The following is an 18180-nucleotide window of genomic DNA, read 5'->3' on the forward strand; positions in this document are numbered from 1 at the left end:
TGAATCAGCCATCCATGGCTGAACTGAGCTCTGTTTTTTCCTCTGGGCCACCTACTGCAGTCCATTTAAGTAAATCAGTGTGAGTTTTAAAATGCCCAACACTAGCTGCCTGGATTGGGCATAAAGTGGCCTCTCCCATCCCTGGAGAAAAAAAAAAACAGATTCTCTCAGATATTTCTGCTGTTAATTTATGCCACAAATGGCTTTCCCAGCAGCTGGGAAATGATGCACTGCCTGCAATTACATCACTGCCTCCCACGGCAGGTTTGTAGCTCCACTCTGGGGAAAAGGTGGAAGAAAACATGCTTCAAGCAAATTTCTCCTTTTTCAGTTATTTAAAATAAGAGTTTTTATTACAAAGACCAACTCTGTTTTGCCATCCATCATTGAAAAGCAGATGAAAAACAGAGAAAATAGTTCCACCCAGAGTCAGTGTCACATTTTTTTTGTCTTTGTTTCCCTTCCTCCCCCCATTAATTTTAATTATGGTATGAATCATTTACATGGAAACAAGATAATTGTTTTCTAACAGTGCACATGCTCTGGCTGCTGCTTATTTCCTTCCTGGTATCTTCTCTCCTGCAGTGTGACTCAACAGTCCTTCCCTGCCTAACAGATCATAATATCACAGTGCAACTTATGTTTATTTGCCTGTTTCCCTCCTTTCCTCCTCCATGCAGCCTTTTCCCAGGAATAGTCTGGCCAGGTTGCAAAAGTAATGTGTTGGCCATTTCTAGGCCAGGCAAGTTTACACAGTGGCTACTGCCACTGCTGGGCCAGGCCAAGCTGCATGGTGGCTGCCACCAGGCCTGACCAAGTTGTGTGGTTAGCAAGTCATTGGTAGTCATTGCTGGCCCTGGTGAGTCCTCCTCCATTGGGAACTTAACAGGGGAGAGTAGTGGAACCTTTTCTAGGACCTTTTCATCTCCCGTTCTACCTCTGCTCCCCCTCCCCATGGATTTACTTTATAGAAACCAAGGCTTGGAAAGCTCAGCAAGATTTTTGTGGTTGCCTAGCAAAAGCAACCCCCAAAATGGCCAGTGAAATCTCAGAACATAATTTCATGGAAGCTCAGGGGACATTCTTTTCTTAAAACTACAGATGGTATACCAACATAGTCCCTGATATATCTTCTGTGCCTGACACCAGTTAAAGACACAAATCTGAAAATCAGGTAGACTGAGATCCAAGATGGAACTCCAACAAACTGTAGCAGCTCTGCCTCCTGACCACTGAGTTCATATTGATATTATGCTGAGAAGCAAGAAGGGCATGGTTGAAATAGTCCAAATCCTCATCTTGTCCAACTAAGTTGGTCTCCCTGTTCAAAATGCAGATGGCTATAGTTTTACTTTGGATTGACATGCAACATCGAAACCTTTAGACCTGATGATGAACTGGTCTGGCAGCCATGGTGGTCCTGAAAATGGACTCTAAAAAGGAACTCTCAGTTTTATGAACCCACTTCCCCTCTCCTGACATGTTCTTCTTCCACTTCCATGACTTCCACTGTTCAATGGAATGACTTAGGGCACCCAGACTAATTCTACTCAGGGACATGGCACAAGCAACAGAAAAAGCCTAGACTGAAAGCAAAGTGATCTTCCTCCCCACCCCTACAGTACAACTCCTTCCCTTTCCATGTTATTATTTTGATGTTGGAATGCATATAAAGTGACATTTGAAGGAGCATGAATGGCTCTATTGCCTTAAACTCATATATATCAGCCTCTGCATAAATACACATTACCTTATGGAAGCTGAAGTTCATCAAGATGTCTGAAACTGATGGAGCAAGCAAGAATACATATTTATACCAATGGAACATGGTTATCAAATTGCCTCCAGTTGCAGTAGCATCATAAGGGACATCATAAGTGTGTGCTCCATCTTCTGTTTTTGAATAAGCTCCTTCCCATCATTCCATTTGCTTCTTGCCTAACCATGATAAGAAATACTAACTTAGATATGCATATTTGCAACATGCTTTATAACTTAATGAAGGGGAACCTATATGAGCCACCTCCCAGAATTGGATATTAATTCATTTTAAACCGAGTCACTGAAATACTCTTCATCTAGTATGCCCACTTAGCTCCTTATGATGAGTTATCTCTGTGCCAAGGGCAACCCCACTTTCTCACCATTTTCTTGTCTTCCTTGTTGGAAAACAGGTCCTGGAGCAGGGAGAGTTAGCATACTTTCCAACACAAAACTAGAAAGGTGAGGAAGTGCCATGCAGGCTAAAACCCTGAAGAGCATTCTTTCTGCTTTATATGCAAAGAGGTGCATGGAAGCAGCTGTTGTTGTCAGTTAATGTCTGCTTTTGGGCCTAAGAAGTGTGAGAAAGCACCTATCTTTTCTCTGTGGGAAACACATTGTCCTTTCCAAAACACTTGCCTGTTCAGTGGCATTTGTTGGAACGAGATATTGTTAGTTCAGCTACTGATACATTTAAGCAACATAGCTGGGATAGCTGTTAAAACTAATGTTCACCATCTGATTCAGGAGTGATCCTGCATGATCAGTGACCAGAGAGCCAGTGGAATATAGTGGCTAGGGTGACAGATTAGGCATGAGGAGGTCTGGCTTCAAATCCCCACTCAGCCACGAAGCTCACTGGATGATCTCGTGGCAGTGACTTAATACAACCTACCTCACAAGGTAACTATAACTTGTTCTGCAGCAGAAAATATATACAGTTAACTTTACGTTTTCCCTAGAAGAAAGTGGATAAGAAAGTGATTCCAGCAGCCCTGGAGGAGGGTCAGAGAGCTATTTTTAATTGCATGGAGAGTGACTGGTCATTCCTAAGTGACCTTCTGCCCCTCCCAGAGCTGTTTGTTCTGCTGGGTGTATCTATAACATACACCTAAGGTAGATGAATTGTCATGCTTCCCTGTATTACAGTTTTGAAAGGCAACAAGCATATGGCACAGTCTTCAACAGAGAATTCTTGGCACCCTCACAAAGATGCTATTCCCTTCATTCCTTGTGGGAAATATGACAGTTAAACTATCTGGCTGACAGTAATCTCGCCAGACACTAATCTAGCCATAGATCCTCTGGGATGCTTCACTTTATTTCTTAACCGTGCATTTCTCTGTTGTTGCAACAGAAACAATAATAGTCATATCTTTTGTAGAGTTCACTTTTACTAATAGAGATTAAATTATTATCTTTCTTTAATTCATATAGCAGTGCCGAAATAGCTACTTTGGCTGAAAACATGCCTTTTGTAATTTTTGCCTACTTATTTTAACATCATCTAGATTTGCAGGGACCCAAAGGCATTAAGATAACCCTGTCTCTGCTTTTATTACAAAATGCTAATTTTTTTAAAAAATGTGAATGATGAGGATTAGAGATAGCCAGTTCTTGGGTAAGAGGAGGAATCACTGTAGTCTCCAGATTCTAGTGGTAGTTGCAATCCTAAACGGCTGCACTCTTCTCAATTCATTGAAGCCAGTGGGTTTAGACAGGTAAACCTCTTTTTAGTATTATATCTGTCTCATGAAAGCTCATGCTGAATAAACGTTAGCCTTTAAGTTGCCACTGGATTTCTGCTTTGTTTTATCTAAAATTGATATATTTTGGGTGCAGGTGGGATTTCATTGTTTATATTTGCTACTGGAAATTCTTTCTCTAATAATATATGGAGCAGGATATATGTACTCTCTGCTATGAAATACTGCATTAGGATATCTGTCAAAAATTGGGGCTGGAAGATGAATTATGACATTGAATTGCCTGCTTGAATCCAAGTCCTTGGATCCTTTCTGCAGCAGGTGTGATGGACAAGGAAAATAAATCTGGGTATGTGGTTTTGATCATAACTCAAGGGCCTTTAATCTCTGTTGTGTTTGTTCTCCCTTGTAATACTGATAAGGTAATACTGACCTGAGTACCCCTGCAAAGGAATTTAAGAAGGGCAGCTATTGAAATATGAGTTGTTGTTTGAGGAACTGGGAGACACTGACTTGGCGGGGTCTCCTATTTCACATGTCACTTTTTAAAATAAATTGCTGTACATGTATGCATACAAGTATATAGTAATATGTACACCCGGAAGATGTAAGATGTACTGTATATAAATTCATGCAGTAGAAAGCTACTGCATAACATGTGAAACAGTCTTTCTCACATACTTCAATTTATTTCATTTAATTTATACCCTAACTTTCTCCCCAGTGGGAACCCAAAGCAGCCTATGTCATTCTCCTCACCTCCATTTTATCATCCCAGCAACCCAGTAAGGTAGATTAGGCTGAGGGTATATAATGGGTCCAAGGTCACCTGGCTACCTTCCATGGCAGAGCAGGGATTCAAACCTGGGTCTCCATGGTCCTAGTCAAAGACTCTAACCACTACGCCACACTGGTCTCGCCATATTTTCCACCATGTCATGCTAAACCAGAAGTGTAGGAACTAGAGTCTGCTAACCCAGATAGGATGATAACCTGTATGTAATAGAGAGCAAGGAAAAGTGCAAGAGTCCTCTGATGCCACTAACCCCCCAAACAGACACAAAGTTCAAATCTATTAGTAGAGGTTCACATTCCTAGTTCCTGGATTTGGTCTGGGAAACAACCATGCAAGCTAAGATCACATGATCACCCCTACTTTCCATATTGTCTTATCCAGCCCATACAAATCTGTGTGGAATTTTGCACAGCCAGCCCTTGCCATTTACCTGTGATGATGCCGGAATTCCTCCAGCATTAGTACTTGTCAGATACTTGAAAATTCTTCCATTTGGAAATGCATGGGCAAGAATGGTCAGGGTTATCCACCTGTTTCTTTTCTGCTAACAGGCTGTGCTGTGCCCCTCAAACACAGCCAGAAATGAAACAATTACCTTCTGGAGATTCATACTAGGCTAGTGTAGTTAATGGAAGATACATTTGATTATTTGTGGAAATTGCATTCAGTGCTGAAAGTCATTGAAATGTCTTTGAAATTGCCTGTACTGACTCACACTGTGTAATCCATCTTGAGTTTCAGTGAGAAAGGGAGACTATAAATAATATAAATAAATAAATATCCCTATGGACTAAGCAAAACCTTATTCAGAAAAGGCGTTGGTATACTTGGCTGTTCAAGGTTAACATTTCTCTTTATTTCTGCTTCAGGGTGGAAAGATTCCAGTGAGGTGGACAGCTCCAGAGGCCATTGCCTACCGCAAGTTCACTTCTGCCAGTGATGTGTGGAGTTATGGCATTGTCATGTGGGAAGTAATGTCCTTTGGGGAAAGACCTTATTGGGACATGTCTAATCAAGATGTGAGTGGTGTGACTCTTAACTTAGAATATATCATATCTTTGTATTTTGGTGTGGAGGACAACAATCCAATTGCTACAAACATGTTTCCAATAGGAGACACTTGAATACCATTGCTAACTCCACTCCATTTTTTACCACTAAAATTATATGAAAAAGGTCAAGTGTGTATGTGTATTTCTTCAGAGAAAGTATCTTCTACTTAGCAGCAGACTGATTTAGTAAACGAAAAAAACCCTTTCACAGTCCCATAGATACATGCACTTTCCCCCTTCACTAGTGTTTTTATATGGTACCTACTGACTTGGGGTTTCCCACCTTGAAAATACAAGCTAGCATAAAATGAGCCCTGATGGATCACCTTGTGGAATCATCTCATCCAGCATATTGTTTAAACAGTGACAAGTTAGATGCCTGTGGGAAGCCCCGAAGTAATCATTGAAGAAAACAGCTTTCCTCTGATGTTCATCCCCAGCAAATAAACTATACATTTTGTAATAATCTATATGTTTTACCATGTGATTTTTGCCCCATGCTCTCCTTTAATTCTGCATGCTCCTTGTATGAAACTTATATCCTCTTCTCAGTCTGAGGGCACAGTATATTTACTTTGATTATCTCTCCTAAGGGATGAGTTATCCCAAACGATACGATTCTCAGAAACTATTTTCTACTCCCTCCCCCCATAAATAAATTTAAAAGGTACTGTGTGAGGTTTTTAATTTTAGGAGAGGATATGTTGAATTCCACACACAAAGTTTTCAGAGGGAAGTCTCAGGGTGGTAAAAAAATTCACATGAACCCCTACTCCATTTCTGTAGATTGTTCAATGATGTTTTGCTGCTTCTTTCAGTCTATAGCTTTAGCGTAATTTTAGATGGGCTTCTTTCTGAGGCAATCCTGAAGGCAGTGTGATCACATGTCATCATTCAGTCAGTCAGATTTCGCTGTGTGGCAGCATCATGAAGCCAAGTCAGAGTAAGGATGGAAACCATTTCTCTCACTGAGAACAGGCTTCTTAATCACACCTTGTCAATCTGATTTAGCTACGTGATGAGAATGCTTTCTGCCAGATCAAGGTAAAGGCTTTTACTTTCTGCCATCATTCTGAATCAGCAAATATTTTTATCCCAATCAAAAGGTCCCATCTAAAAGTCACTAAAATTGAGAGGGTTCTTCACAGGGGAAGGAGATGAAGTTTTCCTACAAAGCATGTCTCCCCCCTTTTTAAATCAGCCCTAAGTTTGAGCAGCGGAAGGAGTCTAATTCTATTTGGGTTCAAGAGGAGACTATTTATTTTGTGCTGACTCAGCTTCTTATGAAAAGTACCCTGGTGCCTAGGAAATCTAAAACCTTTCAACATAATCTCCTCAACATGCTGAGACCTCACAACTCTGCCTCTCTAGGTGGCAATGTCTATGAAACAGGCAGCATTTCTGAAGGTCTGGACTAAGTAGTAATAGAAATTTAGCATCCAGAAATGTTTGAATATATTTCCTAGTATTGTTGATGTATTCCTTCCCTGTGTCACATTCCTATCTAAACAGCATATGATGCCTATATACTTTGCAATATACAGGCAAGCCACCATGTGGTCCATCATAAGCCCATTTCTTTGAGTTCCTAATGATTGAATGTTCCACTATATCATCTCCACCCTCCTGTAGATATAGTCATGGTACTAGATGATGCTGAAGTATAACCTAAGAGGTGGATTCCTTTTAAGGCATTGTTGTCAACTTTCCAAGGATGATGTTGTCCTGCCCCAAGTCTTTTGTTCCTGACAGCATCGAGTACCTGAGGCTGCATGTGGGGAGAGTAGACTACAAATTAAATTAAATAAATACAAATACATTTCATCACAGAAGTGGGTTCTCTCTTGAAAGACTTTTTCTCTTCTTAAAAGTTTTTTTTAAATGTTGCTGTTTGATCTTCTCCAGTACATATGTTCTGTCCATATGTTCTGTTTAGGATTATTATAGTGAGGGATTTCTTTGCTATCCCTATCTAACTAAGGATCTCACTTCAAGTTCTGGGGAAAACCCTGCTAATCTGCGGAATGTATTTTGCACACATGAAGCTGCCTTACACTAAGTCTGATCATCAGTCCATCAAGGTCAGTATTGCCAACTCAGACTGGCAGCAGCTCTCCAGGGTTTCAAGGAGAAGTCTTTCACATCATCTCCTTCCAGGCCCCTTTTAACTGGAGATACCAGGGGTTCAACCTGGGACCTTCTGTAGGCAAAGCAAAGCCTTTTCCACTGAGCCACTCCCCTTCCCAATGATGCAAAACTATACTCGTCATCAGAGCTTTTTTTCTGGGAAAAGAGGTGGTGGAACTCAGTGAGTTGCCCTCAGAGAAAATGGTCACATGGCTGGTGGCCCTGCCCCCTGATCTTCAGACAGAGGGGAGTTGAGATTGCACTCCGCGCCGCTTGGCGGTGTGGAGGGCAATCTAAACTCCCCTTTGTCTGGAGATCAGGGGGTGGGGCCACCAGCCATGTGACCATTTTCAAGAGGGCCCGGAACTCCATTCCCCCACGTTCCCCCTGAAAAAAAGCCCTGCTCGTCATAAACACATGGAGCTACTTTATACTTAGTTAGACCATTCGTCTGTCATGGTCACTACAGCCTACTCTGGCTGGGAGCAGCTCTTCAAGGTTGTTGGAGAAAGTCACATCACCAACAACCTGAACCTTTGAGAGATGCCATGGATTAAACCTGGGACATTCAGTATATTTTATTTTATTTATTTATTATTTTGATTTATAAACCGCCCATCCTCAGGGCACTTACTCTCCTTCTGAGCCATGGCCCCACCCTACATTCTTGAATAAATGTTGCCCCAGAACCCCTTCTACAAGGGTGAAAATGGCTTATCCTTCTCTCCCCAGTGGTTTTGAAAGGAAAGAAAATACTTTTGTCCATCCAGACAAGCAGGAACTACACAGCCTCTTTCCTTTTTAGCAGCACAGGAAAGAAGGGGGAACATCCATTACCACTTTCATACCAGGCTGTACACTTGGACTTGGAATAAAGAAGGATGTTTACTAGCAGTGTAAGCTCCACGGTTGTTCCCTGTGTAAAGGCAGTACAGACAGCATGATGTTTCTTAATATCTATGGGGACTTTCCTTCCAGCCATATATTTGCTTGAAAAATTAGCATAAACATAAAACAAGAGTGGGAAGTGGATGCAATGCCCCCTGAAGGATTGCACTCTCTCACATACCCACACATTCAGATATGCCTTCTGGCCCTGCCTGCGTGCTTTCCTGATCAGAGATACAGTTGGGGTGATTTAGGCCAAGGCTTTTTCATCAGTGGCCTGAAGAAGGTGAAACTCTCTCTATGGGGATATACGTGGTACCTGCTAGCATTTAGCCGACAGGGGGAAGGCAGAGCTGTTCCAGAAAGCACACTGAAGACTACTTCCATCTTCTCTTGCTGTTTTTGAAACTGGGTCTATGCTGGTTATCTTTGGTGTTTATTGTTGTGGGTTTGATGTATCTTTTACAATCTGTGTTGAAGTTTTAAAATTCGGTTAGCTGCCTTGTGGATTCAATTAATTGGAAAATGGAATGGGAAATAACTTTTTAAATAAATGAACAATTGCCAAACATCTTTTCAGAATTAATTGCTGCTTTTTCCAAAAAACAAAAGGTAACAACGGGTTTTTCCTGGTGTCTTGGCAAAGCAGGAATCTGTTCAGGGATTCTCTAATGTTGTTGCAGAAAGGTAGTGGAGATTAGGTTTTTGTTTTTACCCCTAAATTCAGAGCTCAAATTAGGGGAGAGGCCAGGCAGAGTTACCTGAGCCATTCTTGACTATGTAAGACTACTTCTATGTCTGTGATTTTTAGACAGAAGTGCTAGAGTTTGTAGACTCCAAGATCCTCCCTCCTACCCCCCTCATAAGCCCTAGAGAAAAGCTTGGAAACGCTAGCTGTGAGGTGTAGACTTGCTTTTTTTTATTTTAAATCTCTGCAGTAGGAAAGAGGTTCCAGTCTGAAAGGATGAGAGGAAGAGAAGTCAGTGTGCTGGTAATTGGGCAGTAGGAATCGTGCAGGCCTTTGAAAATGTTCAGAAGGATTATGAGCCAAGTGCAGTGACTTGAGCAAGTCCTGTACTCCAGCATGACAGGCAAAGATAATGAGAGTGGTGGCTGCCTAACAGGGAAGGGACTACCTTTGTCTTGAAGCATCTGCACTCTAATTAACCTCGGAGTACCCTGCTTCCTTCAGAGCCGAGAACATTTCCTTTGCTTCTCGTGCACATGACAGACTGCTTCCTTTACTCCTGAATTCAAGGCATTAGTGTGCAGAACATAAAAAAGGGGATCATCTTCTAAGAGTAAGGACAGTAGTTGTGCACATCAGCAGAGGAGCTCAAAAGATCCACTGGTTGAATTCAGTGCTGAGTTCATCACATATAAATGATTCAACAGCTTAATCCATATAATCTAACAAAAGAGATTCACACGAAAGCTTCATATGAAAAGTACGTTTACAAGTAGAGATTAACAAGAGCACCTTTTGCCTAAAGAACCTGAAGTAAGTCAGGGGAAATATTTCAAATAAGTAAGCATTATCCTAAGCAGTAAGGGAAAAGAAATACTTCCATATATCTTCAGCTAACTTGTGGAATCAAACTTTCAATGTACACTGTATAAACTGGAGAATAATAGGAGTATAAAGAATGCCATATTTATTACAGTATGAAAACGTTAGAATGTTTCCCTGATAAGTGAGCACAGGCATTTTTGCTCAAAAACTGTGTTTTGGGGTAGAAGCTTAATATAAACCGTAGTAACATTACCAAGCTCAGGAACAGATACTGAACTGCAATGGTGAATACACATGTCTTGTATGGATGTTAGCGCTTTTACCATTGGTTCTAATGAAAAGATTTTTGTACACCCACCAGGGATCAACAACATTTTTCTTCAAGTTAAAATACAATTTTTGACCCTTCACAAAAGACAAAAGGACACATATCCCTGGTGAATTGGTTCTCTGTGCTTCTGTATTTTTCTAATGTGCAACACACTTTTCTTTCTGTAGGTAATTAATGCAATTGAGCAAGACTACCGGCTCCCTCCTCCTATGGATTGCCCCGCTGCCCTCCACCAGCTAATGTTAGACTGCTGGCAGAAAGACCGCAACACCCGGCCACGTTTTGCTGAAATAGTTAACACCCTAGATAAAATGATCCGGAATCCAGCAAGCCTCAAAACTGTGGCTACCATCACCGCTGTGTAAGTTTCCAGCTGACTTGTTCTGCTGTAGCTAAACCCCTGAAGACAGTATTGGACACAGACCTGTTAACCAGCCAAAGGGTTTTTTTAGTTGATTAATTATCTTTCTTTGGTTTTAACCAATTAATTAACCTAGTAAATTTGAATAAATTTGCCTGATATCAAATCATCAAAATAGGTGTCTTTTGAGATACTGGAGGAAGCAAAAGATAATTTACAGGTAACAATAGCTACTAGTTACTGTTTGAAGGAATGACTGTCTTTAACTGCCCCCCCCCCCAATCCGTACTTCAGGAACACACCGGAATGTTCATATCCTCACATGTGCTCTTAGCATTATCCTATTGATTAAAATTGGGCCTCATCATTTAATTAGATAAAACTTCAGAAAATTAAACTTCCAGTTAAAGGTTATAACCTTAGATGCAAGTCATTTCTTATTTTTCTAACCCCATACCAAATACTAGCACAAAAGCTTAGCCTGTGTACAATTTAATGAGTTTGGCCTTGTTTTTAGTTGATGGTTGTTAGTTCATAAATTGTTGTCCTTTTTTCATCCCCCCTTTTGGCAAACTTCCCAGAAGGAAATAGGGCGTGAGGGGAGGGTATATAATTGAGCTATATAGGCCATAGCCTGTGCTGAGAATCTGCATTACAAAATTATCTGCGTTATATAATTATGCACAGGGTAGATAGAGTGGACAGAGAGAACTTTTCCTCCCTCCCCTAAAATAAAGAACTCAAGGGAATCTAATGAAGTTGATGGACAGTTGATGGACCGAAAAAAGGAAATACTTTACTCACCGAGTGATTAAAATATACAAGAGTCCAGTAGCACCTATAAGACTAACAAAATTTGTGGTAGGGTATGAGCTTTCATGAGCTACTGCTCACTTCTTCAGATACCAGATATCTGAAGAAGTGAGCAGTAGCTCCTGAAAGCTCATACCCTACCACAAATTGTGTTAGTCTTCTAGGGGCCACTGGACTTTTGCTCTTTTCTACAGCTACAGATAGACTAACATGGCTAATCGTCTTGATCTATCTGATTAAAATATGGATGTTGTGATGTCACCGAGTAATTAAAATATGAATGTCATGATGACTACAGGCGTAGGGTGGCTTTAAAAGGGGATTGGACAGTTTTATGGAGCCACAGGACTATAAGCAGCTGTTCCTCATTCAAAAGCAATATAGCTTTGAATACCAATGCCAGCAACCTCAGGGGAAGGCCTCAGTCCCAGTGTCATGTTGTAGATCCTCCAGAGTAACTGACTTATGATTGTGTAAAAAAGGGTGCTGGGCTAGATGGCCCACTGGTCTGATCCAGCATGATTGATCTTATGTTCTCCTGAGGACAGGAACTACAACCCCATTTTATTGTGTGGCACTGCAAATTCATTCTGGCCTCCATGCTCAACATGGATACCCCCTGCCATATATACACATCAGGTGACTTCTCAGTGGGAATGGCCATTTAATACATTTGCACTGCTATGGCTTAGCCTGTGTAGATGTCTTGGATGCTTCCAGACACACCACTATTTTCTGGAGTATCCAAGGGTTCCATAAATTGTGTGGTATGAAACACTCTCACCATCCCCATTGGAGCCTGAAAGGTTTGCCCTGATTTATATCTTGCAAGCCACAGCCAGTCTGAGTACTCCTTTGTATCTAAAGTCTCCGTGCACATCCCGACCAGCCTGTTGAGAATGTGGTTCTAGCCTAAGCTTTTTTCTTGACATGCTTATTTTGAATGTATAGGGGGAGGATTTTTTTTAATGTGAAGTGTCATTCTTTACCCTTAAATCTGAAATGGTACAGTCCAGCATGTGAGCTTTATGATTGTTTTTATTCCGAAAAGGGGCAGTGCAAGTTTAGACTGCAATTCACATATCAGCGTAAATAGGAGAGGAAAGAAGGTTGAAGGAAGCTCTGTTGGCATTAAGCCAACCACAGAATCAGGTGGGTTAGTGAGAATAGACAAGAAGTGGACAGTTACTTCAATCTAAGGCCATTGATTTAAGAAGGCTTAGACTGGGGTAACTGCATAAGGCAATCCTTGTCAATAACCCCTGTTTTGTTTGTATTCCCTTTCTTTTTTTAATCACAGTTCACAGCTAGTGGATTCTCCTTCCTGACTCTTTGTTTATGTCATACTCTAGGCCTTCTCAGCCACTATTAGATCGCTCCATCCCAGATTTCACTGCCTTTACCTCAGTAGAAGATTGGCTCAGTGCCATCAAAATGAACCAGTACAGAGACAATTTTCTGACTGCTGGATTCACATCTCTTCAATTAGTTGCACAAATGACATCAGAGTAAGTAGCATCTGCTCATTCTGACCTCAGTCTTAGCTCACTGATAGACTGGTATTGACTTAACTGTTGGGAAAAGAGGGAATTGGGCCTTTTTAAAGCTTTTAGGAAGTCATTTGTTTTATTCTGGGGCAAAGTAGACCATTAGTACTAAGAACATATTCAAAAGGGAGGTAGTTCATATCCTTTATAAGCTTATAACACAAAACATCTCTATTCCCTAAACCATTTTGCCTCTGCAATTCTTGATAGGCCCACTTCCTCCTAGAATTCACTGGTATTTAAAAACTCTCACATGTTCTTTGTGCACAGTCCACCTCTGTCAGAGTTCTCCACCCTGAAAAGCTGTTTAGCCTGTGAACCTCTGATTCACAATACTCACACCCTATTACCATCGTCCATCAGCCTTCCGTATAACTATTAAGGTTTATCAAATCCAAATATTATGGAATGACCCCCCAAGAGAGAATCAAACAGTGGTCCAATCTTGAACATAGCAGCCTAGCAGTGGGCATATGGTTGATCATTCACACAGGCAATTTTCTCCTTACGTTTTAATTCAAAATACCTGTTTTTGCAACTGCAGACAAAGTAATTTATCTTCTCAAGAGAACTGCAGAGTTAGTCACTTCAAGAAAAAAGAAGAGACTTCCTAGTCCTTTTGTACTGAAGTGTATATTTTATTTTGGATAATACACATAAGCACATTCACTCCACATCTTTTAGCAATCCTGATTGCTACTCTTGAGTTAACCGCCTTCAGTTTCTGCTGCCATGTTTTATATTTGCCACCACATAACTAAATATCCAAAGGAGATATTCAGAATAAACTTCTTTGTAGCACTCATGTGATCATGTCTCTTCTGTTTTGCAGAGATCTTCTAAGAATAGGGATTACCTTGGCTGGGCACCAGAAGAAGATCTTGAACAGTGTGCAGTCTATGAGGGTGCAGATGAATCAGTCACCAACTTCAATGGCATGACACTCTGTGTCTTCTCCCAACAATGGGAAAAAGAGGGTTGAACAGAGGGTTAGACGTGGGAGGGGAGGGTAAGCTGGCAAGACAGTGAGATGTTTGCAGAGGTTGGATTATTGTCTGAGAACTTTTGGAACCCCAGACAAAATATATGCGGGACTTGTTTCTAAGTGGCAACTTCCGTTTCTCATCAACAGAAGCACACTTACTGATGCCATGGGAAACAGCGTATAAATAAGTATAAATATGTATAAATCATATATTTAAAATACAGTGAAGACAAACCAATGTGTGTTGGGAGAAAAGAGACTTAAATCCCACCACCAGTGAGCAGTAGTCAAAGGGGGCCAGTGGGGAGAAAAGAGGCGCAACCCAGAGCAACCATCTTCAGCAACCATCTTCCTTCTCTTTTTTAGTTCTTCTTCCAGAGCCCTTCTCACACACCCACTTCCCTTTTTTGTTCATAACCCATGGGGAATTTTCTTCAACAGCTACAGCGACCTACTAGCTTATAAAGATGTTGTTCCATCAGTTACCAAAGGACTTCACTGACCACTGCATGGGGGATCCAGAACAATCCAGTTAATGTCTTCATATTGAAGAGGAGATGTACCTTCAATAGAAAACCTTGTTTTTTCTTTTGCTTGCATTTTTTTGCAAAAAGGGAAAAAAATCCTCATGGAAAAAAGAGAAAAAGGCATTCCCGCGAGTTTGTGCGTGTGCGTCTGTATGTTGTCAACTTAACTGTGGAGTCACTCACTGCTTGTCCATAGCAGAAAAACAAGAAAGTGGGACAGACAGATGATAAATCCATCACCTCCATGGAAATTGGGGATTTAGTGGGGGTCGGAAGTGATACACTTTGCTTTTCTGTCTAGATCAACTGCACATGGAATATGTAATGGAAAATAAAAGAAAGAAAATGAATTTATTATTCATAGGAGGAAGGAGGTAGAAGAGTGAAGTATGCAACAAGGGTTTCGTGTTGAACTGTTACAGGATTCACAACTGTAGAGGCAACTGGACAGCCGAATGCTTAGTCCTCCAGCATACCAGTGAGCTGCACACGATGGCTCAGGAATCTTTAGTTCATTGTGTGGACCTCAGGATTTTGATATTTGTTGGCTTTGGTATCACAGCATCAGAGGTAGGTTCATGTGTTGCTTCTGTATGTTTATCCATTCACCCCCTCCCTTCCCAGTTGTCTGTCATTATTTGTCCTTCTATATTTTATTTTACTGTTTATTTAACTATTGTTGCTGTTACTCATTTAAATAAGGAAGGTTAAATTAGCACTTTCTTAAAACACTCTGATGTAAATACAAAGAAATTAATGTTACTTTCCTGCACCAGGAAATGTGAAGAGTTAATCTAAATTAATTCATTGTCCCTCACCAAAGATTTTACTTAGGCCTTGGTGACTTAGCCAGCCATCAAACTGTGCCTCATATTAACCATGTAAAAGAACCATGTAAAAACTAGGCAATGGCCTAGTTTTCTAAAACATACCTGGAAAATGCAGCTTACAGAATCAAAGTCAGAAGATATCTAAATGAATGATGTAGTGATTGCATCCCCTATCCTAAATTAGGATGTCCCAAACTTAAAGTATCCCCAACTGATGTTTGATCCTTTGTTTAGATTCCCACTAGCTTCTGCAGCAACTAGGCACGTGGGTTCATTTTCTATTCTCTGTGTGATCTAGTCTAGATTTCAGATACACATACTCCCTTGATGGTGGTTTCCTTCTTCCTCATAGGAACTCCTGTGCTTTTGTGCCCATCTCCCTTGCCATTACCATAATGCTAATCTCTGTGAGCACTGCATGTGTGCATGTAAGCATGTGCCCAATTATAGTAACTAATCACCAATGGAAATTGGAAAAATGTGTGGGAAAACAGCCTCCATTGGACAGACAGGGGAAAGTTCCAAAAAGAAGCTTTTGACAGTACAGGATGACTTGGCAAAACAAGGAAGCAATATGAATCAAAGCTGAGGAGTTATTTGTCTCTCCAGAGCCATATTGGTGATGCATGTCCCCATAACAGCCATGCTTGTTATACCTGTGTCATTGCTGCTATAGCCTCAGGGAAGATGTGTGCATGTGCTTGCATATGAAAGGGCAAGACCACACACTTCCACTTCCTTTAGCTGTATAGTCTCTGGACCTGCAACCATCAAATTGATTTTTTAGGCTTCCCTTTCACAAACAGTTTGATACTGGGTGAGCCTCGGAGCACGTACAGATTACCAAGCATGAATGAATGGCTAGGCATTAATGGAAGTATCTTGACACAGCTTTCTTCTTATACTAAGAAAATTATTTATTATACTATGCTAAAAATGTTGCAGAGCACATAAGTATTAGGAAGATAATATAATGGCAAAAAGGCTAAACAGACTAAAGAAAGAAAATAAAATGTACTAAGTAGTCTAACTTAAGACATACTCTCAGTGGCATAGTGTGGATGGGGCTATAGGGGTGGTTGCCTCAGGTGCAAAATTCTCGGGGGCACAAAATTTCTCTGGCCCCCACCTCTATATTCTCCCTGGGGCAGCCAAGGCAAGTTGCTCATATCTATTAGGAAGATCCGTTCCTCACAATGATCCCCTCCCCAAGCAGCCACTCATGCTGGATCTCCATGCCTCAGCACCAAACAGCCACCTGCTCGCCCTCTTCCTCACTTCAGCGTCCTCATTGGACACCATGTGGGGCTGCTAGCTACTGTTGGATGGAGGGCTGCCTGGGCCAGGAGTATGCTGGGAAATGTAGTCCCATGGGCAATGTGATTGCAGTGCGCTCAGGAGCAGTGACGGGCACCCAGTGTGGGAGCCAGTGGGTGCCTCGCTGCAGGGGAAGGACAGCTGAGGGAAGTGCTGCAGCTCTTGGCCCAGCAGAAGCTCTGTGGCTGGGCTGGGGCACACATTACACCTGCCCCAAGCTGAAAGTGTGCACAGCTACCCTTGTGCATGTGTGTGTGTGGGGGGGGATATGAGCATTTATGGGACCCTGCAGGGATGGATGGGCAGGGGGTGAAAAAATAGGGTAGGGTTGCCAGCTCCAGGTTGGGAAAATCCTGGAGATTTGAGGGATGAAGACTGGAGAAGGCAGGCTTTGGGGGAGGAAAGAACCATAGCATGATATAATTCCATAGAGTCGTCCCTCCAAAGCAGCCATTTTCTCCAGGGGAACAGATGTCTATGGCATGAAGATCAGTTGTAATTCTGGAAGATCTCCAGCCACCAGCTGGAGGCTGGCAACCCTAAAAGGGCAGGGGGAAGGATAGGCCAGTCAGCGATCCTGGTTCCAGGTGACTAAAGTGACTCAGGGAGTGATAACGGTCCACAGATTAGGGGGCGCAATATGTGCCTTGCCTGGGGCACTAGCAAGCCACACATCGCCACTGCATACTCTGTTACTTTAGCATCCCAAATCCAAGCCAATTGGATGGATGTCTCATTCCCCAAAGTGCAGGAAATCTCAAAGAGATGCATTAGTAAATGGATAAGGAATAACTATAGACTTTATTACTATCGCTCTAAGTATGATCCTACTGGTACTTCCTACATTGTTAGTATGTCAGTCTTAGAATTACTTATACTTGTTTCAGCATTTCTTCAGCTCTGTATTGGATTTTTGCTTGTTTTAAATCTTTGCAAATGTGCTTGTATATACCCTCTTACATGTTTGTTGAAGTGTCTTTGAAATTGACTGTACTGACTCACACTATGTAATCCACCTTGAGTGTCAGTGAGCAAGGGGGACTATAAATAACCTAAATAATGTAAATAAATAAAAGATAGAGGCAAATACCCTCATCCCCCTTGCTGTAGGTCCAGAATAAACAAATACTTACAGAATGAAGAAATAAAGGACCTACAGATCTCTTTTAACTCCTTTTCCTGAAGGGTCTCTCCCCACCAATTCTGGGTTGGAAGCATCCCTCATGGGTCCTCTAGACCATCTTGTCACCCAAGCAGTTTTGCACGCATCTCTGGCTTTATTGGACATCAAAACTCCCACAAACAATCATCCTTCTAGCCCAGTTCCACTCCTTAGCAAGGTGAAAAATTTATTGCTCTTTCTTCCTGAAAAGAAGAATCTTCCCAGGGCCTGATTTCCGGGGTGGCGGCGGTGGGGGGTGGTGGTGTTCAGTTAAAGGGTACTTTTATATTTCTTTTACACAACAATTACAACTGCAGAGTTTTGTCTATCTGCATGTGTATCAAATACAGGTATGTTAGAAAGATGAAGTAAATACAGCTGGGTTATCAAATCTTCCAAACATATGTCTTGCACTTCTTACTTCAGTGGATTGTATAGTTTCTTTTTCAGCATCTCAGTCTTTA

General features: G+C 41.5%; 1 protein-coding gene across 1 annotated transcript in view; it reads left to right on the forward strand.

Moving 5' to 3' along the window:
• EPHB1 (EPH receptor B1) overlaps nt 1-18180 on the forward strand; it is a 421589-nt gene that overhangs the window by 373372 nt on the left and 30037 nt on the right. Inside the window, exons 13-16 of the mRNA XM_054982436.1 lie at nt 5133-5282; nt 10342-10535; nt 12701-12856; nt 13728-14977. Coding sequence (XP_054838411.1) covers nt 5133-5282; nt 10342-10535; nt 12701-12856; nt 13728-13836 — 609 coding nt within the window. The 3' untranslated portion in view covers nt 13837-14977. The remainder of the gene's footprint in view (nt 1-5132; nt 5283-10341; nt 10536-12700; nt 12857-13727; nt 14978-18180) is intronic.

Source organism: Eublepharis macularius, chromosome 6 (genome assembly GCF_028583425.1).
Source record: "Eublepharis macularius isolate TG4126 chromosome 6, MPM_Emac_v1.0, whole genome shotgun sequence".
In the NCBI taxonomy this organism is placed as follows: Eukaryota; Metazoa; Chordata; class Lepidosauria; order Squamata; family Eublepharidae; genus Eublepharis; species Eublepharis macularius.